General features: G+C 39.3%; 1 protein-coding gene across 3 annotated transcripts in view; it reads right to left on the bottom strand.

Annotated features, from left to right (window-relative positions):
- The window catches only part of srgap3 (SLIT-ROBO Rho GTPase activating protein 3), a 57,940-nt gene extending 41,697 nt beyond the window's left edge, over positions 1 to 16,243 (bottom strand). The window contains exon 1 of one of the 3 annotated variants that reach the window (XM_040028696.1): positions 15,641 to 16,243. In XM_040028696.1, coding sequence (XP_039884630.1) covers positions 15,641 to 15,704 — 64 coding nt within the window. In that variant the 5' untranslated portion in view covers positions 15,705 to 16,243. The remainder of the gene's footprint in view (positions 1 to 15,640) is intronic. The other 2 variants (XM_040028697.1, XM_040028698.1) reach the window with 2 other exon arrangements.
- Positions 16,244 to 23,414: the final 7,171 nt, after the last annotated feature.

Below are 23,414 nucleotides of genomic sequence, written 5' to 3'. Positions count from 1 at the left end.
TTACTATAGGAATGTAACAAAGTTAAAAGCTTCTGTGACAAACATACAAATTCCCAAAAACATAACACAACCCAGTTATGACTACACAGATAACAATGCACAATAAAACCTTGACTAACCTTCAAATTAAATGAAATCAACAAAATTGAGAAATCTGCTCGTAATAATTGAAAGCAGCAGAGCAGCGATAAAGAGAGTCAGCTGCGAGAGAGAAGCCAGTAAGTTGACCTGTGTTTATGACCTCTCATGTACATCTAAATAAAACTGATTTAATGAGAAACGCTTCACTCCCCCACTTGGACAAAGTAGCAACATTTCGCCTCAAGAGGAACACGATGTTAGCAGCCAGACTACAGACCCTTCATGGGAGCCACAAGCAAAACTCAATTCCCCTTTGTAGTGCTGTAATCAGCAACAATGACGCCTCAGCTCAGGAACAGAAAAATGCCTATTCTGTAGAATAAAATTATACTGTTAAGGAAGGAGCGCAAGTAAACAGGATGAATCTCACTTGAAAAGAGGAAGAAAACACCACGAATGCATGTGAAACCTTTACTAGAAATCCCAGTTTTGTTGATGCGTCTATATTTTCAATTAACTTTATTTTTCCCTCAGTGTGATTCAAGAAGCGAGTATCAAAACATGATGAAATGACAGCTACCAGTACTGCTGCCACAGATTTTTAAGCTTTCAAGGTTTCTCTTGTGAATACTTCATCCTAACCTATAATGACTAAATAAAGCCAAGAGCCACATTGTGCTAACTTTTGGCAATTAAGATTTTCCACCAATCAAAAGGATCTTTTATTTTTTCTGCATGAAAATGTGCTAAAAAAAGAAGAAGAACTTCCTAATGCAAGTCATGTCATGTTGCAACATCCCTTATTTACAATATGAGTAACTGCAAGTTATAACCTTTAAAATGAAGGCAGGATGAATCGCACACGTACAGTATCAAAGCCGTGTCAGTGACACTCTGCAGGCAGACGAACTGCCAGCTGAATGGTGAAACCACAGCAGTGACACAGACTGTGTTTTCATGCTGCTGAGGGTGTAATTTGGACAGCAAAGCCCTCATCATGGATATATGTTGGCTCTGACTGCTGGGGAAACCGTAACACTGTGCACAGGGAGCCTTTGCTCTCCCTGTGATGTCGTGCCGCCTGGCTTCAGCCTCAAGCGGCATGCTTCACTCTGTGGTTAACCATTGTCCCAGCCCTCCCCTTTATCCAGGGGGCCTCCCTCTCTCTCTCTCAGCAGGGCTTAAAGCTCTGTTTTTAGTGGGAACTGAATCAGAGCTCAGGGATATACAGTATTTTACTACTTCACTTCTGTCAGGAATGCTTTGCCAAACATTCAGTTATGTTTTTTGGATCATATATATATATATATATATATATTACTTTCAGAAGACAGAAACAGTGCAGAAGAATTCAAGGCAAGAAAAAAGAAGTCAGAGGAAAATGTGACAGCAATGTGCGTGAGTGACATGGAGGACTTTTAAAAACATTCTTTTACAGAAAGGGAACCACCAGCTGCAGCCTTGCTTTTGACAGATGAGATTGGAAAATAGGTCACACCAGAAGTGTGCCCTTCCCTCTGAGAAACCATGAGCAATTGAAGAATTATTCCCAAAGTATTTCCAGCACATTGAGTATGGCTTGATTTGCTGTGGTTTCTTCAAAGAGAAGGACCCTTCTTTAGTTCGCTTCCGTCTGTGAGGTTGGCAAAATTCTGTGAATATGTGTGTGCAGTAAATTTAAAGATGCCTCCTTACAGTTTTGAAGACAACGCATTAATATTTTTGCTAGATAGATACATTTCTGTAATATCTGATATCCTTTGTCTTTCTACCATGTAATTGTTGAAAGACTATTGATTGCCCAGATGAAATACTCTGTGACTAGTATGGCACACAAACCCTAATGCTTTCAAGAACATTTACATACTCGAACTGTGATGGCCCTCCTGGCTTGGCTGAACCTGAGGGCTGCACCATGAAGGAAGTTCAACACAACCAGACTGTGTCAGCGTTAGCTGGCTTGACAGAGTTCAAATGCTAGTCGGAGATAACAGGGATCAGATGGTGGTTCTCAGAAGTCTCTGTTAAGCCGGGCTTTCTGCTTCTGCGTGCTCACTCATCATGTGACTCTTCCAAACTAAATGACCCCTTCGAGTGTCACATCAGCTGACATGTTATCAATGATGATAAAACAGTGAGAACATAAAAATATCTTTAAAGGACATTTAACCCATTCACTGCTTCACTGAGTGAATGGGTTAAATGCAGAGAGGAATTTCCCCACGAGGATCAATAAAGTATACATTATTATTATTCTCATCATTATTAAAACTGCAGCACTGTTGCAAATAAGACAAGAGATAAATGCTGCAGAAAATCACTAATCTGGCGATCTATCCCGCAGACCTATAGTTTATTTGTAATGTGGCATCTGCTAATTAGAACTGTGAAAAACTAAACTGGATAAATTTAAATATTAAAGGTTACTAGCCAAAAGGCAGATCAATGTGAAATTTTATTTCACATTGATCTGTTCAATCAATTTTATTGATTGATCTGTTCAATCAATGTTCCTGGTGTGTGTTCTACCACTTCCAGCAGCGTAGAACAGACTTAGCAGCAGGTTAGAATTAAGAATAAAAACATTTACACATTTTTTTTTGTTTTTTGGATTGCCAGCTGCATTTATGCAAATTTCAGTGATGATGGGATACACAGTTTGCACTGCTGTAACTTTAGAGCTGGGTTTCAGTTGTGATAAAACATGCTGTAAATAAAAGAATTAGAGAAACTGTGGCTCTTCTTGCAAAATAAACCTCTGAACATTAACCTGCTCCTTACCAGATTATGTGTACCATAAGTTACCATGGTGATTTAGCCAGGTAAGAGGAGAGAAACGTTTGTGACATGTTTAAGTCTGACTTTAAGTTCAACATAGATCACTAACCCATTAATCTCACTTCACAGTACACCCAGCTGCCTTGTGTTCTACCTCATTTCTCCTTCTGTGTTGTCTTGCAAGTTCCCAGTAGGTGGAGTTAATCAGTTCAAATGGGAGTATATGGCCGGTTTCTCTGGCGCATTTAAGAGCTGGTTATTTCAGACTTTGCTCATCCCATCAGTCTCCACCATGCTATTTGTTTGGCTGGCTTCACCCTGGTTACTTTAGCTTTTGTCACGGTTCATGAGTTGGACCACAACGAAACTGTCAATAAATCAAATACTTCTACAGTTGTAAAACGATTCACGTAGAAGTCACATTTGTACTGTTTCATCAGAATAATATTGCATAAATGTATTTTGAGCTGTAACGACCACCTCAAATGTATTTTCCTTTCTGGCGTGTATGTAAACAGGCTTATAACCCACACACTTTGGTGTAAAAGTGTTAAATATAGATGCCCCACATTCAGTTTAGCTGCTCCGGTTTTCAAAGCATAATTCTTTTTATAGCAAAAATTTGACTGTAAATAGGGAAAGCTTTCTTTTCCTAATCATTTCCAGCAGTATTTCTGCTTTTGCTTTTAGAAACTGAGGTGGGGCTCTTCTTCAGACAGAAATGCTGGTGATGGACTGAAGCACCTAAATGTAATTGTCAAACTATGTTTGGATAATACAAACAATGGCTGTGGGTTTCTTAAGGATAATTTAGTCACTGTAAGCTTCATGACAGAATATATGATTTGATGACAGAATATATGATTGCATAACTATTTTTTTTCTTGGGAAAACAAGTGTAATTTGGACCTTTTGACCCATCTCAATAACAAGTGACAAAAAATTATTTTTCTCTGTTATGCAAATATTCCTCCTGCTGTTTGTCCACTTGCCTCCCATTACCAGACAGCTATAACAGCTATAATCAGGACTACTTATTCCTTTTAAATGCTTCCTTTTGATGTTTTGCAACAGAAAATACAAATTCCAAAAGCTCCATTCAATAGTTCTAACCAGTTACTTTTCTGACATTTGATATTCAGTTCTAGCTGTACTAAAATTAAATACATTAACTTAAAGTTGGAATGAGAACGTTTTCATATGTGCAGATTCATGTATCCTATAACACTGATTCAGTTCAGCTGGACACAACATTTTCCACAACATTATAAACAGTAAAGTTGCATGACATTTGAAACCAGAACCATAGCATAACACTGAGACATGATATGATATCCAAATTGTCATGACTGTTATTCAGTGGCTATGAATACTATACAGCTGGGGAGTAGCTGCAGTCTGGGACTTGTTTACCTGGATATATGAGCATGTACCAAGATCCATTCATACCATAATTGGTGTGACAAAATACAAATCCATTTTAGGCGTCCAATTATACAGTTATTTGATAGCACAGTAACAATGTATAGGAGCTAGAGATGTAGCATATTTGCTAGCGCAAAATGGCAAAATAGCACTAGCTAGCTTACCTCCGTGCCATCCACAGATTCGGTCACACATCCGTGAATGGTGATAATATGACTAAAAAAGCACACAAATTTCCAACTCCTTGAGCCATTTTTAGTACAGTTAACTACACATCAAGTCAGGTTATTACAGATAATTTCATAAAAATGCTCCAAAAGGCACCAACACTACAAACAGTTGAGAGAGCCACTTCAATGATTCAAATGAGCTGAAGTGAAGTTAACAGATAGCTGGCTGTGTTAGCATCCACTTGTCATTAAAAATTCCTGCATGCATAAATTCACGTCTTTGCACATTTTTAGATGTTTGACATACATAAAAATTCACCCTCGTGAAAGTTGATTCTAAAAAATTGTTGAATTCTGCTTCGGAATTAGAGATTTAACACAGGACTAAGTTACCTTTTGTAGCAGCTTCTAGCAGTCATTTGAGCAATTGTTTTGTATTTCCTAAAGTTGCTACTTGCACATAGAAGCAACAGATACTTTATGTTCCTGACTTCATGATTTTAAGTTCAGGTCCTTCAGAATAGCACCTGCTCGACACTGAAACTTGTTATACACCATTTAGGGAAGGGAACTGAAGCACAGTACTCAACTCTTCACAGAACAGGAAATCTTCAAAAAACAATAGTAGGATGTTGGAGATCCCTGAACTTTGGCCCCTTACAGACAAAATCCTGTGCTGGCAGCTATGCAACAACACAGTAAGGGCATCTTTCTAGTAATCACTCTTAGCCGCACAGAAAAAATGACTCCCAAACTGACCGTCTATGAACAGAATTGTGGCATGTCTTTAAAAAGTTTGGTTCAAATAAAATGTGTATGAAATGATCTGCACCTTTCAAGCTTTTTATGTCCACCGGCTTGTGCTATGGCTATATTACACAAATTTGATTTGTGACTATTTTGGGTGGCGTTTAAAGGTTCTGGTGACATAGTTCTGAGCATGACATGTATTTAAAGCCCAGATTTACATATATTTTTAATAACATCTGCATTAGAGACATCCTCTAGTTGACCCACTTGACTTCCTGTTGACTCCCTGCAGACAGATTACAAAAAATCTATTCAAACATATCATCATTTAAAATCACCGGCTTAGCTCTATATAGATTCCAGTTTCTGATTTGTAGTACTCAAAAGTAAAGTAATCAATAAGGAATAATGATTTTTTTTTTCCAATCATTCAATAATGGGCAAATCTTGTCACATAACCTGGTCACTGATTGTGGCCAGTTTATCCACATTGACTGCACATCAGTTCCAATGTGTTGTTCCAGCAGGCTTAGTTAGCCAAAACAACTGGCTGCTCTATCAAAGATTTACATTTTTATCCACATATCTCAAAGTCCCTCTGATCAGAAATCATGGTTTCTGATGCAACTTAAATATGTCTGTCACCAAAAGCCAAAACACAACTCAGTGCAAAACAATGACAAAAATGTCCTAAACATATGCATGAGTGTAAAGCTGATCCACATTTAATGGACTTTGACATTTCTTTTAAGGCATCATTCCCTCTGTATGTTAAGCTGAGAACAAGACATCACCCTTTTCCACATAAAATGAATCAATCAATAAAACCTGCATCTCTTCCCAGAACCAGTACAGGACATCAGGGGTGATGCATTGGCAGAGCATTTTACTGCAAGTCTGCCGTTTGGGAGGGCCACGTGACGCCTTGACGCAATGAAGCGGAGATAAAATAGGAGTGCAGTGAATGAGAGGGATTTTCTGCAGAGCATCCTGAGGGCAGCAGGGAAGGCTGGGCTGCACAGGGCAGCCAAGTGACTGAGGAGAAGCAGGGAAGACTGGTCATTTCCCTAAAGAGTAATATAACAACTAAAACGTAATCCCACATATAAAAAGTTTGAAAGTGAACATGTTCTATTTGTCGTTAATTACAGGCGAGTACATGAGGCAGTGGTAAAATGTCTGAGGATGCAAGAACTATGAGTCTCCTAACGTAATTTGGATAAATTATAGATTTTAATGAGCCTCAGAAGCTATTAAACGCTTTGAAAATAATGTCCCTGGGTGTTCAGATCACCATGCAGTAAAACACACACAAAAATGAGACACACACACATAGACATCACACAAAGGCAACTCTGAGCCAAATTTCTCTAATCCCCAACTCAGCGCCGCAGTATCTGGGCTCTACACAGCAGAGACAAATTTGTGTGAAAAGAACAGACAAATGCAACCCTTATACAGACCTTATTTCACTCTATCTGTCCCACACACAGAGTCTCATAATACAAGTTCCAGTCGTTGAACTAATCCCCCTTTTTTCTGTTCTGTTTTAATCCTCTAATGATTAACACAATTTTGGATTCACAAGGGCATGCTCCCAGTGTCAGCACAGGTTCTTCTCTGTATGTCTCTATCTCGTCTGATTCGTCTCCGGCACAGACAAGCTGCAGCACATGTCCACAAAGATAAGACAACAGGAGCTGAGTCCAATCAATGGCTGAGGAACTGATGGTGTATCCTACAGCAAGATGTCACTTGTCAGTCGTCCTTCCTGATTATCTGCTGGTTTATAGTATTTTCCACCGGATGTTTTGTCTAGTAAACTAAAAATCAATCCAGCTCTAAAGAAAAAAAATCTATCAAATTACCTCGTGTCGTGCTTTTTTTTTTTCCACTACATTGCATTATTACAGTCAAATGCTCCGCTGTGGAAATCAACGTTTTCTATGCAACAATTACTAGATATAATAACTTTGTATTTGAATGGGCAGAATGTCTTTTTTAACCCTTCTGAAACTCAAGAAAACACACGATAACAATAAAAAAAAAAGACTATAACTGTTGCTTTATAAAAGGAGCAAAGAAAACCATCCCTGGCTTCCTGATCACTCTAAAGACTTCTGGAAATCATTAAAGACTTCAGGGAAACTGAAAGCTTGAGACACACGCCCTCTCAGAGTCGAGCTGTCTATCATCTGCTGTATCCATGATCCAGCTCTGCAGGACCAGGCTGAGAGGTGTCGCCATGGCAACATGGGCGTGTTCCATTCCCTGGGGAGACGCTTATTGGAGGAAAGGTGGGATCTGATGGGTGTGAATAGGTGGCAGCATTGAATGAAGAGACACGTGCGAGCTGTGTGCACTGACAAGTGGAGAAAATCTGAAAATGAAGTTGATGAGGCAATTTCAAAGAGTATTTGTAAATACAGTTGAGACAATGGGCAACTTAACTGATTGGAATCTTCCAACATTACCGAGCTTTCGTTGGATGGTGTGGGCTTCTGAGGCAAACACATGAGTGTATTGCATTTCTTTACTGGCTGAAACTGAGAGTGGAAGACAAAAAAAAGGCAGAACTTGAGAGGAGATGTGTCATCTAGTTTGGCCTTTAACTAGACTCTCTGGTGAGCCACAACCAAATAAGTCCCTTATTTTTTTATTTTTTTGCAAGTTTCAGGTCAAAGTTCTTGAGTTATTTTGGTGTTTTACTGTCAAGACATCAAACATGCTACAATCACAGAAAAACATCAAGCAATACCTGCATTTTTATTTTTTTGCTCTCTTTTTGTCTAAAGTGACACAGCAAATAACAAAACTATCTTAATAATCACACAATTTAATCACTTGATTTGAGTTCAGCACATGAATTTTCCTTGTGTTCATTATGTGTATGCATGTGAAGAAGAGCTGTCACACACTGATGAAAGCTGTAAAAGTTTCTGGTACTATCGGCGGTGAATCACCATAATTCAAATTGCAATCTGCAGCAATGTATGACTTTTTACCCTATAAATGATTATTTTCACTTTCTGTTGGGGTTTGGTTAGGTTTAGGCAACAAGAATAAGAATCAGAATCATCTGTCTTTGGCCAAGTTTGCACACACATACAAGGAATTTGACTCTGGTTCACTTTGTGGTTCTAAATACCCATATATACACAAGGAGCACATAAATATGAGGAGAAGACAAGAAATAAGAAAAATATAAGTTACAGAAAGGCCTAAGGAACTGTACAAACTATAACAAACTACAACTGGGCATGGATGATAGATTAAAACACAGAAATAATATTATATTTGCTTTAAAAATAAATTTCCAAGGTGGTCTGGGGGGACTAGTCCCCTCTCAGAGGTCTCGAAACATTCATTTCATGAGAACTGAAACACATGAGTTTCATTGTCTTGCTGGCTATCATGAAAAAAAGATCAATATGTGCTCATGACCTACTAAGAAATAGGTTGAAATTAGTAAGGGTCTGCACATAAAACCAAGCTCTAAACTTAATGTTTGAGTTTGGGACTGGTGGTCAAACAAAACAAACTATTTAAAGATAGTTTAGTTTAATTATACTTTAGGTTATCAGGATAATTAGTACTGGAAAAATATAATACCAGTAGTTGCAGCCACAGTTTTGTGCTTCTATTAGCACGTGAAACTGTGCCACTTATGCTGCTACAATCTGTTAGCTGGAAATAGGTGCGCTGTTTAATTATCTCAAGTCTGCTGTGGGACATGTGCTTCACCAATATGGAATAAAGTTATCTAACAGCTCCCAAACCTGCAATGGCAAGAACCGAACTAATTACTTCATTAGTGACTTTTTCGAACTTGTTATTTTTACACAAACTTGTTTCTGCCTGTTTCTAAGGTTACTGTCGCTTGGCAGGAAGTGCATGTTGAAATTTTTCTTGTAAAGACTACTGCTATCAGCAATAACTCACCTCTGGAACAGCAATGCGAGTTTACAAAGTGACCCAAACACACTCAGTCTCAGCATTCACACCTTTCTGACTGCCTGAGTTAGACAAATGGGAATTTTTAAAATAGAAAAATAAGAGCATTGAAATTCTGCACGCAATCGTCAAAGATCTCTAAGACATGTTTGTGTCTTTCTGAAAATAGAGGACAAACTGCAACTACAGTATGCTTTTATCTCCCAAAAGCAACAGTTGTGCATTGCTGGACTCGTAATACAGTGTTAACTGAGAAATACTTCTCAGAGCTGAATCAATTGAGAAATGAAATCATGCACTGACTGGCATCACATTAACAAGGAAATTAAACCTTTTTCATGTTTAAATGGACCTTTGTCTGGTTCATCAACACCATCGTGAACTGAAAAACTGTGGGACAGCAGTGAATGATAATCTTTGCTCAAGACATTAGGCATTTTATGAAAGGCTGATTATGTCTTCTGTGAAACGGACAGAGCAAACTCTCAGCTAAACGAGTGGCAGCTGCATTCATCATACTGAGCTTATAGAGACGAGAGAAGAGTCAACAAAGAGGAAGCTCTATAGCAAAACTCTGGCGACAGCGAGCACGATAAAACTTCAGTATGACATGATTATACTGTTCACTGAACGCAACACAAGTGGACAGTTTGTGCTGAATATTGTACTTCTTACTTATGGACACAAATAGAGTGAACAACCAAAATTATGCACTGATTCAAATTCACAGGGTTATATACAATTACTGACTTCAACAATCTGTCATTACAAACAGTAGACTTTTGCATTATTCTTAGTGTTGTTTGAGGTGCATATACCATCCAACACACGTATGACTGCACAGCAACTGAAATACAATGCACAGGGTTAGAGTTTAACTGCTACAATAGCGTGTTGTTTTTTTTTCCATTATGTAAAGCAGTTATTGTTTTGCATTCTCACTTTCTATATTGTTTTGACACCCACAATGTGCAATAGAATCTCACAACACATAATAATCATATGCCTAACTTCATGCATTTTGCCATGATAAAAATGATACTTAAATGTTACTAGCGTCATTGCCATAAGTAATGCAAAAAATAAAGAAAATCTCAGCTTTCTTTTCAGGTTTATTCAATAAAATGTTGAAAGGATAAAACACATTTCAGTCAGACGCACTATTTACAAATGATTTTGTTTCCATCTGCAGTAATTTATATATGTGGCAGCGTGGCTTTGTTCTTCCACGAGCACATGTGAAGTAGTAGGTGGATGTGGGTTGCAAAGCAGCTTGCAGCTGCACAGCAAAAGCAGCTTAAAGAGAGCGCCTTTAATGAGATAGCTCATTTAGCTAACATGGCCTGTCACTGACATTAGCTGATTCTATAATTATGGCTAAGATTGGCTTGGTGGCCTGCCATAAAAGGATGTTGGAAGATTCGTTTAAGGAGTAGTGCAGTGTTTTGGAAATCTGTGCAGTAATTAGCACCACACTAACTTCTCTTAGCTAAACTGTCCTCCCAAAGAATATCTGATGTGTTAATTAATGAGTAGTGACACAAGTGTGTATATTTTGTTAGTTTTGAACAGAACCAAGCTGTTTCCAGTTTATGTGCTAATCTAAACTAGCTTTATACATAGAAATAGAGAAGAGGGTACTTTCAGGTGCTCCCTCATTTCCCAAAGGGTCACCACATCACAGAGCATGGACCTGCATGTTTGATTTGGCAGACTTCCTCACATAACCTGCCCATTAAGCCAGGCTTGTGACCCACACTAGGAGCTTGTGACCTCCCTGAAGCTGGGTTTGTGATCTCCTGTTGGTCTGGGGATCTTAACACTACACCAGCATACACAGAGTTGTACAAACCATCTTATCTAACTCTAAACAAGAAAGCGAATGAGCTGTGTGTTTGACTATTCACTGCCACTCCATGCAAACAAACCAACCCTGAATGAAGTCCAAGATTTATTGGACCACACAACAAACAAGCTGTCCCACACAAATTTTATTCAGCCTTAATATCTAGTGGATGTTTTTTGCTCTGCAAATGCTCAGCAGGTTTGCCAAACAAGTGGGCAGCTGGAGGATCCTCAGCCAGTGACTCAGTGAGACCATTTCTTCATCTCCCTACATGTGTGTTTTCACCCTGCCACACTCATGCTACTCAGCAGGGTGCTGAGAGGTAACTAACCAAATCTAAGCATGATGACAATACATCAATACTGACAAAAACAATACACAAATGCAACAAATTCAGCTACAGCAACCAGAACAGTGATTTGTGTCTCACTCAGCAGAGAGCTGTCTGTGGCCTGGGGCAATAACAAAAAGAGACACACCTAGTGTCTCACAGAATTCTCATCAGCGTTTAACCAAAGCAACACTTCGGGGTTCATTAGAAGGTGCTTCATAACACATGGCATACTGAAGTCTTATTTCCACACAAGCAGTGAAAACTGTGTTTTGTAACAGCACATGTGTTAATCTGGAAGCTAATTGTTGACCTTAAACTGCCAATAATATATCATAACACCTCACAATTACACACATATAGGTGTGTGATTACCTTGCCGTATACTGCAATGCAGTGCTTGATCTGTAAATGAGGCACACAGGTTTGTGCTCTGCAAAAAACACAGAAAAATATTTCATAACACATTGTGTAACAAACGATGTAGCGAATGTTGGTCAAATTCTTTTCAGGTATTCATTAGGTTCTGCTTGGGAGTCTAAACTTGACTGTGTTCAGTCAGGTAGAATGAAACTAGCAGAGGCTAGCAACAAACGGCAAAGAGAAACTTGAAGCAAGAGGTGGTAAACCATGCTTCCTTTTCAGAATCACCTGAAACGTACCGCATGAACATGAGCTGTCATACCTTGTGTACATCTGTAGACCACTAAAGTTTTCCATGAGACCATGCTTGCAATAATTCCTCTGTTCATGACAAGGGAAACTAAACAACTAGAACCAAATGGTACCAGTTCCAATCTTTGGTAAGCTCCATCACATTCAAACTCTACTTCCTCTCAATAACACTTCACCATCTCAGCATTGGTGAGTGTGTCAGTGTCTAAATGCCCGTTCAGTGTGTGGATGTATTGTCAGTAATGAATCGGATGCTTGTGTAAGAGCAAGGCATTAGTTACTTCTTGGAAGTGACTACCATCATACCATTAAAAGGTTAAATATGAAGCTTTGGATATAAGCTACCAGACTGAGAAATCAAATGAAACTAGAATTAAAGCATCACGTTTCTTTGCCTCCGCAAACCAGTCAGGTTTCAGTTTACATTCATGCCCGTCCAGACTAACACGGCATATAAGAGAAGACACTGAAAGAACCTCATTAAAGGCAGTAAGTGAATTCATGTTTGCTCAGTGAGGCTGAAGATGGCAGAATACAAAGTTGTAGCCCCATATTACTCAACATGCAAGTGAATCTTTTTCATAATTTATTCTTTCTCAGGTCATGACCAAAAAGGTCAAACCACCAAACTACAAATCAGTTAATCCTCGAGTGCATGAGAATATTAACCAAATTTGATGAAAGTCCTTTAAACCATTTCAGAGACATTGTGTTCAAAACTATTTGATGGATGGACGGGCCGACCAAAAAAAAACGAACAAAAAACAATACTGTCACCATTGCAGACATTCAGAGACTGTCCATGCATGAGTTTAAGCTGTTAAATACAAGAAGACAGCATTATTTAAATGCACAGTTTGACAAATAAAGGCAACACGGTAAAATGCACTGCGTGACATCCAATTAGTGATTTATTACAGAGCTGGATTTTGGGAGACACAGGACCTGCTACCAGTCAAAGCACACACAAAAAGAAAGAGGGAGAGAGAGAGAGAGAGAGAGAGAGAGAGAGAGAGAGAGAGAGAGAGAGAGAGAGTAAACACCAGACTAGTTAAATAAAAATGAGTCACGGTGAAAACAGTGCTCAGCTGTTGACTTTCAATTTTTGGCTTCAAAGCTATTTCATCACCACGTTCTCTCTGGTAAGCCAGCTAATTAACTCATGATTGTCATGACTGCAAAGCTTTTAAAACATACATGTATATAAGATAACGGTGGCTCAAAAGTGTAGTTGTTCACATGTTTGCTTAACAAGCAAAAGATCCCAGTTTCATCTTGGGAGGAGACACAAACCCTTTGGGGGTTGCCTTGGGAAGGGCGTAAAAAAAAAAAAAGCTGCCAAATCAAAGGTGCAGAGCTATCCGCTGCAGCGACCCATTGTGAATAACGGAGCAGCCAAGAGTAGCCTTTATGTGTACATAATAACAGACGAGCAGGGGTTTATCCCTAAAGCTGCCATTGTAAATGTCAAGACAGCTGCTGGTGATTTAGCCCACTTCACAAACTGCCTATAAAACTGGCAAACAGGAGGAAGAATAGCTGCAGTCCAGTAACCACATGGCAGTTAGTTACAAAAGTCCAAACTCCTCAGTAAATGCAGTGTACGAACCGTCTCTATTGACATGCTAATGCGAGATCTACCAGCTGAACAGCTTGAACAAAGTGAACCCCGTCTCACAGAGGCCTCAGCTTTGGCAGCCGGCCTCAAGGGTTGTCAAGAATTCATTAATAGCAGGAGTTAAGGTTTTAGCAAAGTAGTTTGTTGCACTCTAACAGATTAACTTTTGATATGACATGCCAGCTCCCTGCACCGGTCACATTTAAGCAACCCCAGTACTGATCCACAGTGAACCTACTGATGGGGTTTCTTCTTTGTTTCTGAAGCCAAATGATCTTTTTGTCACCCATCTATAAGCCCTCATACATAATAAAGCAACCCCGCCATCGTGTTATTAACCCATCACTGACACTCTGATGATCTGGCCCCTTCTGCCATGTACACATTAGCCATTAAGCAATAACTCAGAGTAAGACAGGAGCGATTTTCAATCTGAATTTCATTATCGTGCGCTCACTGCCAGGTTCAGCTCATAACATTACCATTGTTGTGAGGCGGTGTATGTCAAGAGCAGAGCCCTCTCTGTCTGCAGGCTATGATACACACCAGCTGTGAATGAGAAACAAGCAGCATTCATCATAAATTAACATCCTTCCTTCTCACGCAGCTGAAAGGCCCCATTTAATTCAAAGAGGCAGCAGACAGGGCCTGGATCTAAGAAACAGCAGCAATTCTGTCACAGTACTAAACTGACGCCTGAATTATCAGAAAATGTCTTGGGTAAAGAGGAAAGCAAGAGAATCAGATAAGTGCTCAGTTGTGTACAGGCAGTTTTTTTCAATGATCAGCCAAGGCCACAAGACAAAAGAATAAAAAACATAATAACAGTAAAAAAGAGTTAGGAAATGGTTGAAAGTAACAAAACAAATAAATGAATCCGCTGATCCACTTTCAACACCATGTGACAAGTGTAGATTCTCACACTTAGCATCCAGTGGTCCAGACAGGTACACGACTGAAAGGGTGATCATCAGACATTTAGCACCAGTGGAACCACAGAGAGTGAGAGTGCCAGCAGTGAGCTTACGGCCTTGAAACTGAACCCCAGAGTCAATCATGGCCAGCACCCTATGCTTGTGTGCACAATTGATGTCTTCATTCCTCAGCTATTTGCCCTGGTTATCCTCTGATTTTTTCTTTTAAATTATTAAATCAGGATTAAATGGTACAGAACCACTCCAAAACCAGCAGAGTCCATCTGAGCCTAGGTGTCACACAGTGAGAGAAACACTGCACTGCCAATGCTAATAGGCTCGTGTTATAGTTAAAGAGTGCCGGATGAGTTTTAGATAAAGGCTGGCATGCAATCAAAGAGCGTGTGTTACCCATGTTGTCAGGTGAAAGCAGTGAGTCAAACCACAGGCACCATCAAGGAATCAAAGGCAAAGCATGGGGAGGGTGAGCAGGTACTTATGTGCATTCAGTCTAAGCCACCATGTCATCATATGAGATTAGCCTATAACACAGAGAATATGGATTTATAATATATAACCTACTATTCCTAAATATTAGTCTATCATCCAACCACAAACCACAACAAGCCAAACACAGGCTTCCCCCTCAAGAATCAGAAAGAATGAGGTGCGATAATAAAAGCAGTCCAACCTCCATCCTTTGCACAGGGATCATTTTACCCAGCAACAACAAAGCGTGCAGAACCTGGACCCTAACCACATGATGACAAATTAACATTCAGCTTACAGACATCCCACTGGCTGATGGTAAATTAATGACAGAAGCCTTTGCACACGGGAGAGAAGACTATAGTCTGCTGCTCTTGTCATTTACTTGACTGTCACGGTTTGCTTGTTATCTTGAGGGAGAAGTCAATCTGTGCTATAAGGTTTGCAATATAAAGGATATTGCTTTGAATTTTTTCTATTTTAAAAATACAAATAAAGGAGGAAAGGGATGCAGGGCTCGAGCCAATTAAAACTGGCTCGTAGAGAGAACAGAATCGGCGGACAGACGATCCACACAGAGCGGACACAGGCATCAGATTCACACCGCACCTTTCACTTGGGTCTCATACTCCGCTATGATCTCCTTGTCCTTTCTGAATCTCGTGGATGACATGGTTCCTCGGGTTATGGGGTTGAGCCCCTGTCCGTCGACGACTTTTGGGGGGGTCTCTGCAGTTGATCTCCGACTTGCAACGTTGCAACGCGATCCTCCGTTTTTTTTCTCCTTTGTTTTCTAGTGACCATGCATCGGTAAGGGGGGGGAAACAGTAATAATGAGGCTCAGTGCTATTGTATCCCGCAGTTGTATTCCTCCAGCTTTTTAATCACCCTATCGCAGAAATGACAGTTGAGCAGCAGTCCGGTGTTGCATTCTTCTCTCTGACTGCTTTCTCTGCTGCCAGGAGTCCTCCTCCTCCTGCTGCTCAAAAACTCAAAGCCTTCAGCAGGGTGAGGGAAAACACACACACACACACAAACGGACTGAAAACTATAATAACAACATGATGAAGGGGACAAGGAGACGCCTGAAGGTTTCCAGCAGGAAAGTCCTAGTACCTCCTGTGTCCAAAATAAGCAGGCATGCGTACCAAGAGCGAAGCAGCCATACACAATTCAGACTGACAAATTGCGCTGCAGGGAAACAGGAATTTAAAAGCTTGTCACGTGAGCCCCCTTCACATTATCAACCATCCCTCCTTCCTCTTCCACCCGCCCCCCCTCTCTCGCTCTCTCGCTCTCACACACACACGTTTATCCACGACTTCAGGGGACACACATTGGCACACATTAATGTTCGGAAAACAAAAACTATAGTTTTAACCATTACTTATTTGCTTTAAAGCATGTCTTCTCCTTAAGAAGAATGGCGCTACCCCCATAATGTGACTGTGTAGTACTGACCATAATATCAGTAATACGTGGAGCTGTGCACACACACACACGCACAAAGCAACGTTTCCATAAATTCAAATCTTTATTTCCCGGAGACCTCACTATAACTACTTCTGCCTACTTCCAATCCTGCAACCACACAATGGTTTATATCCTCAGAGCATGAGCAGCCTCATTCAACCACATTTGTAATCCACGCACCTTCATTTTTTTTTTTACCGTCAGTTATTGTTGTTCTGTTCTTATTGCTCAAACATTTGCAACACAGAGCATCATTATCAACACTAAAGGTGTTCCACCTTCAGGCTCCTGTTTCAGTTGTTCTCACAGCTTCAGTGCTAACCTAACCAAGCCATCATCCGCCAATTATTCGCCATTGGCATGGAAACCTCATTTTTTTTTTTTTATCTCTGCACTACTTTCACCATGGCTACTGTTTAAGAGATTGTAAGAGTTAATCCTTGAAATGTGAGAAGCCTGGTCCTTAAAGGGCTCAATAACACATCAGGACGGCACTGATGTGGTACCTATAAATGAATACAAGCCATTAGCTGGTGAAAGCAAAACTGTGTTGCCAGCATGCATCCTCTTGTCCATGTTAGTCACGTTTAACCTCTTCTTTCTGATAATTAAAGATAACTTTGACAATAATGTCACAACAATATATTTAGTCTCCTACAGTAAGCCTGTGAAACATCAGTAGAAGCAAGAATAAATAAAATAGGGGAGAAGAACTGTTAATTCTTTGCAAAGGAACAAACAAATATGGTCCAAATTTATTCAGTTTCTGTTTTTAAGTAAGTAATGCTTGTACAGATCCCTGTGCCATGTCAGTGTTGCAGCCTGTTCCTTGCATTTGTGTCATGAAGATAAGCATTGTGACAGAGACTGAGTGTGTTTCTGACAGACACTGTCATTTGGATCTGTCACTGTTTTTAACAGTTCTGGGAACTCAGATTGTTGTCACCTTAGCTATTCTCGGTTCAGAAGAACCAGGCTGCGTGACTCACATTGAAATGGCATAAAATCGGCATACTGACACACTATACACCTCTGCATTTTATTTCCATCTGCAGTTCACAGGCATCAGTATCATGAGCTGACACTTGACAGATTCCAGATCTACGTTCTGCCACATTTCAAAACACAATCATTTGATTTTTAAGAAGAAAGAAAGAAAGACTTTTTTTCCCCCTGAACGTGAGATTTTTAACTTCGTTATTGCAAAATGATTCAGCAGCAGATGTTATTAACCGCGTGAGGTCCAATCCAAATCTTATGCTATCAGAATATATAATGTTGTTCTGTTTAAAAACAGTTCTTCAAAGTCTTAGCAATCAGGGGAAAATAATTCTCACTGATACGGATCAAAAATATTTATTTTTCATCAAAAAACAGCTTTTTTTGCCTTTTGCTTGACTCCAAACATTGGGTTTTGGTTAGAGCTCAGTGCTAGGGTTGGCGTCATCAGTGATGACTTACATCCAAGGGGTTTTACACCCACCAAGACCTGTTTGGGGCTTAGGTTAGGTTTATTTCCACTCCCGCTCATTCACGATTTGCTGACATGAAGTTAAAGTCAAATTAAGAAATTCTTTCTAGAAATCATATAAGTGTATATATATGATGCAGATACAGATATATACAAATACATATACAGGTTTGTGGGAAGCAGTCTTTTACTAGCCATACAGATTACTTTTGTATGGCTGGTAAAAGACCAGAGCACTTTTTCCTCAGTCACCCAATCACACACATTCATACAAGTACTTTTCTTTTCTATATCTAAGCACATTAAGAATATTTCAATTTCACACATTAACCCTCTGAGGTCTAAGTCATCATAGATGACATCCCTACCTTAAGCATGTATTTTTGAGAAAGTTGAAGCAGACTTTTATGGAAACAATATGAACAGCTTTTGATGTGTGAAGGTTGGTGATTATAATAATAATAATAATGATGGATTGCATTTATATAGCGCTTTTCGGGGCCCTGATTACAGATTACCAAGGCTCTAGAGAATGAAAGATTATAAAAAATACCACTGTGAGATTTTCATAGGCTAAGGTTAGATAGTTAGTTAGGATAGTTTTAGACCTCAAAGGGTTAATGACTTATAAGTATGGTTTATTCAATCTTTTATGAACTGTGTATTAAACATTATTGATTCCATTAGAAAGTCTGTATGCATGGCACTGTTTTTGTAAATCAATTGTTACAAATGAGCATTAAATTATCAAGACATGTAGGGTTTTCAGAATATAGCTACAAATTACTTTCATTTGACAAAAGAAATAGCATATCATTGTAAGCTAAGGGCCTGCATTAGTATTCAGCCAGCAACACCAATTTAAGTACAATTTACATATTACATGGTACAAATGAGATGGAACAATTAGCTAGTCACCCAATAAGCATCTAATTGATCAATTACTGCACAGAAGATCTTTAAAGCGTTTGTCTCCTTCAAACAGTGTGCACGCAGGCTTGCTCTGCCCTGCTGCTTTCTCACCAGTTATGATTTAAGGAGTTAGGTTTGAATTCTTCGCTGGCCTTGTGATGTCAACTGATGTTTTCAGGCTGTTGAACACAGCATGCACAAGCCTCTTCACAGGAGTAAAAGGCCCAAAGGAATTTTAAATGGCCTTTGAAAGGCTGTGTGTGTATATCTATGTCTGGGTTCAGTGAGCTTGGATATGAAAGAGAAACCGTGCGTCTTCCTGTGTTGTGTGTCTTTACTGTGTAGATAACTCTGTATCTTTGTGCGGTATTTGTCAGACCCTATGCATCACCTACACGTCTGAAGAGTGAAGCCATAAGGGAGCACCTCAGTTGTGTGTCAGGTGTGACAGAGATCAGCACTACAGGGTGGATGTTGCTTGAATTAGCTGGAAATCTCTTAGACATTGCAGGTGCTTTCATAACAAGTAAAATAAATTTAGATAATTAATGAAACTGTTCAGGGATTTTTTTAAATTAGAGTTCATTTTTTAATATGTCCAAAATATACTGTTTTGTTATTGTTGTTTTGGGGGACTGATGGAGCCTATCCCAGCTGTCATAAAGGCAAGAGGCAGGTTACACCCTGAACGCCTCACCAGTCATTCATATGGCTAACAAAAGAATGAGACACAAAACCATTCACACCTACGGCCAATTTATAATTACAAATTAACGTAATCCCATGTATGTCTTTGGACTGTGGTAGGCAGCCCGGGCACTTGGCCAGAAACCACACAAGCACAGAAATAAGGTGCAATCACAATACAATCTGCAAAGTTTTAGGTTAAACAACTGGAGGTGCATACTGAGGAGCATGATTGGCTAACTGGACACTGTTGTGCCACAGAAAAGTGTGTAAAACAGAAAACTGGGCTGGAAGCACAACTAACTGTGTTGTAAGACTAAACAAATGTCAAAATGAAACAGGAAGTGATTAATACATGGATGGTGCACACAACAGAGAAAGAAACAGGAAATTATGCAACAGAAACCCATCATGACACACATGACAGCAGATTGTATATTTACCAAGAATGATTATCATATGATTTGCTAGGATTCTTCTAAAGGTTGAGGTCACTTTGTAATGCATTGTCCCCACTGTGTATTTAATGTGTTATTTAAATATGTAAAATGTGGTCAAAAAGAAGGACTTTTCAGAATCAGATGCTCAATTAATATATAAATATGGAAGATGGAAAAATATGTCCTATATGTAAAAAAAATAAGGTGCTCTATTCAAGACGCAAGATTCAAAGACGAATGCTCAAAAGGTGAATGATACTGTGTGCAATCTATACAGCATAAAGCTAATTTAAATAGTTCAGGTGTCATAGGAAGGACTTTTTTTGATGGACACAGGTACAAATGGTTTCCTGTGGGGCATCTGTGGTGACTGTCATGGAGAGAGTGTGCAGGACTGTCCAATATTGTCCGTGACTTGGACACCATCCTCCTTTCTGACACCACCATCTGAGAGTCAAGCTCCACACCCACAGCGCTACTGGCCTGGAGGATCAGTTTATGTTGGTTCTGCTACCCTCAGTCTGCTGCTCGAGTGTGCCACGGCATCAAGGATGAGAAATGGCCATCAGACTCGGAACACATCCAGATTTCAAAGGGCCTAAGCTTCCCCAGAAAAGAGAGATGGCTTTGGTCTTTCTTGTCTTGAACTCATCTACACTTCTGACAATAGTAATTCTGAGCAAGGAATAAAAACAGTTACTGATCTTTGAGCTGGACTCAAGGCATGAAGTATCACTAAGGAATAGGTGGTAGTTGTGTTTATAGCAGCACTGAGTTGCCAGTAAGTTCTCTGCAGTCTCTGTTCGTATGCAGCACTTGCCATCTGTTGAGCAGGACTTTTCATTCCCTGAAGAGATAAAACGCCCACTTGTCTCTCAGACTTGATGCTTACTAATCAGTTGACCTGCAACAAAAAGTTGGAAAACAACTAAACATTTTCAACAAACACAGAGGATGCAGTGTGGGGAGGCACGGGGGCATTTCTCTGTTTTAGAAGGTGATGGAGATAAGCATCTTAAATACCAGTGATTCATAAAGCACTTATTTACACATCACAATAATAGTACAGAAAACACTGTGAATAAATAGACATGATATTTATTGTTCTCGGCAAGTGTTTGCTTTAAAAAAATAAACATTATCTTGTACTGCTTAGAGGCTTCAGTGTTGATCACTTACCCGTGACACAGAGAAGAAGGCCATTATTCACATCTTCACCCACAGCCTCATCTCCATTAATGACAAATGATAAATGAGGACCGGAGATTGTGTTTGAGTGCACTGGCCAGTGGAAAGACTAACACTTTTCAAGAGGGGAAAAAAATCAATAGCAGTGTATTTGGGTTTACCTGTGACATGTAGCTGTACACTATGAGAAATATGAAATCCATAAATATCAACAGACACTCCTATATGTGAAGCACGATCACAAATAAACATAGATAGCAATTCATAAAAACAGACATGTAAATCTATAAAAGAGATGATGGTTTTAAACCCTCCATCATATCTCACCTACTAGATTTTCTCTGAGCTTTTTCCATGTGTATAATTGTCCATTTTCTTCTTCATATGATAGGATACTTGAATATTTGGCTGTGTGAGGATACATATGATGTCTCTTTCTTCCCATGTCTGTTTTTCTTATTTTGGCTTCTTCTTTTTCCATGTTCTATGAATGGGTTTGTGCTCATTCCCAGCTCAAAGCATTGTTCTGTAGCGCCCTCTGCCGGTCAATTTTTTAATCGGTTTGTCGTGTTCGGGTAAATGAAAGAGGATATATCCCGGTGGCAAAAAAATTAGTTTCTTTTAGTGGATTTGTAACAGCCATAAATTCTGTTATTTAGTTGTTTTGTAGTTATTGTGACGCAAAAGGCTTATCTGAATAAGGACACAAAACGTTTTACGGCAGCTCCAAAAGCGCCTCTATTTGAAAACAGTCATGCGTATTTGGATAGAAAAACAGTCCCTCCAAATTACTTAAATATTTGTGTTGCCTTCACACACTGATAAAGTGTCATGAGGACTGTGATTCAGGAGTGCATATGTAATAACCCAGTCACATGTTTTTATTTTTAATCCTTTTTTAAGAACCTATTGGCTTTATGGGTAACAGCAATTTCGGGTCGGTGAATCAGCTCTTTTCTGTGTTTCTGTGACTTAATATCACAGCGCAAGAGATTTAAATGATTTGTACATAATTTATCTATGTGTCCATTCATGACTATTAATATCAGCTATATAAAGGATCAGGCTTTGTTTCAGTCAGCTTTACCTTATGAGAGCAAAATGATCTCTGCTGGCTTCCTGACATTAGTATTATTACCTTAGTATGCAGATGCTCAGCTAACAACGACGCTCCATAACCACTGTAGCAATTTATCTGCAATAAATCATCAGTAGACAAAGCATTTGACAAAGCTTATATTTCTTTGTAATGCGGCTTATATAAAGCCTCTATGGATTGACTTAAGGTTTACATTTTGTAATACAGTAAGCTTAAACAACCCCATGTCGACATAACTTGTCAGAACACAGTAGATTGAGTTCTCTGACTAGCAATCAAAATAATGACCTGTGACTCATTTTCATTAATTAGTCTTAATAGTTATTTTTATTCAACAAGTCTTGCAGCAGAACATTTAAAATAGTCTATAATTGTTGTTTGAAAGCAATTTCACACTAAAGCCTTCCAGTCACATCAAGTTACTATGTAAATAAGATGTGGTAATATGAAGGAATTACACAGCTTCATAGACATAACCTGAATATTCACAGTTTCTGTGGAAAGGGTTTTGGTCTCTGTTGCTATGATAACAATGGTAAAGGCGCCTGTGCCGTAAATCTGCTGAAATATGAAAGAGACGCTGCAGATGAGCTGGTATTCTCATTCAGTCTGTCAGTCATTGCGTTAGTGGGAGCAAGTTTGCTCCATGCTCCAGCTGTCAATAGTTCACGGTCTCCAGCGCGGTGACGTCATATATAGGTCGGGGCAGATATACAAGATGATGATTATACCGCCCAGGATGTCATAATTTGTCCAAGTATTAACAAGACCTTTAACAATCAACAATCTAAGAGGCTCTCCGCTGGGTCTTGCTGGGTCAACTCTTTCTTTTTCTTTTTCTTTTTTTCTGTTCACATATATGGACACCCAAATTACAATTCTCTTGGCACCCCGTAGGCGACTAGTTATATGAAAGGAACAGAAATATGTGAAATGTGTTAAATATTTAATCGATTTGCTCATTTATGTGGTTCACCAAACGATTACAATTTTACTTTGAATGCGTACAGTCTCTGTTTCCGGTTTGCTTCGCGTTTGTGTTTAAACTTTGACGTACAGGGGACAAGCGGGTGCTTCTATGCCCTGAATTATATTGTACGTTTTTGTCAAAAT

This window comes from Simochromis diagramma, unplaced genomic scaffold (assembly GCF_900408965.1).
Source record: "Simochromis diagramma unplaced genomic scaffold, fSimDia1.1 OVJJ01000483.1, whole genome shotgun sequence".
In the NCBI taxonomy this organism is placed as follows: domain Eukaryota; kingdom Metazoa; phylum Chordata; class Actinopteri; order Cichliformes; family Cichlidae; genus Simochromis; species Simochromis diagramma.
The sequence above is the reverse complement of the archived record's forward strand: the minus strand, read 5'-3'. Positions and strand labels throughout refer to the sequence as shown.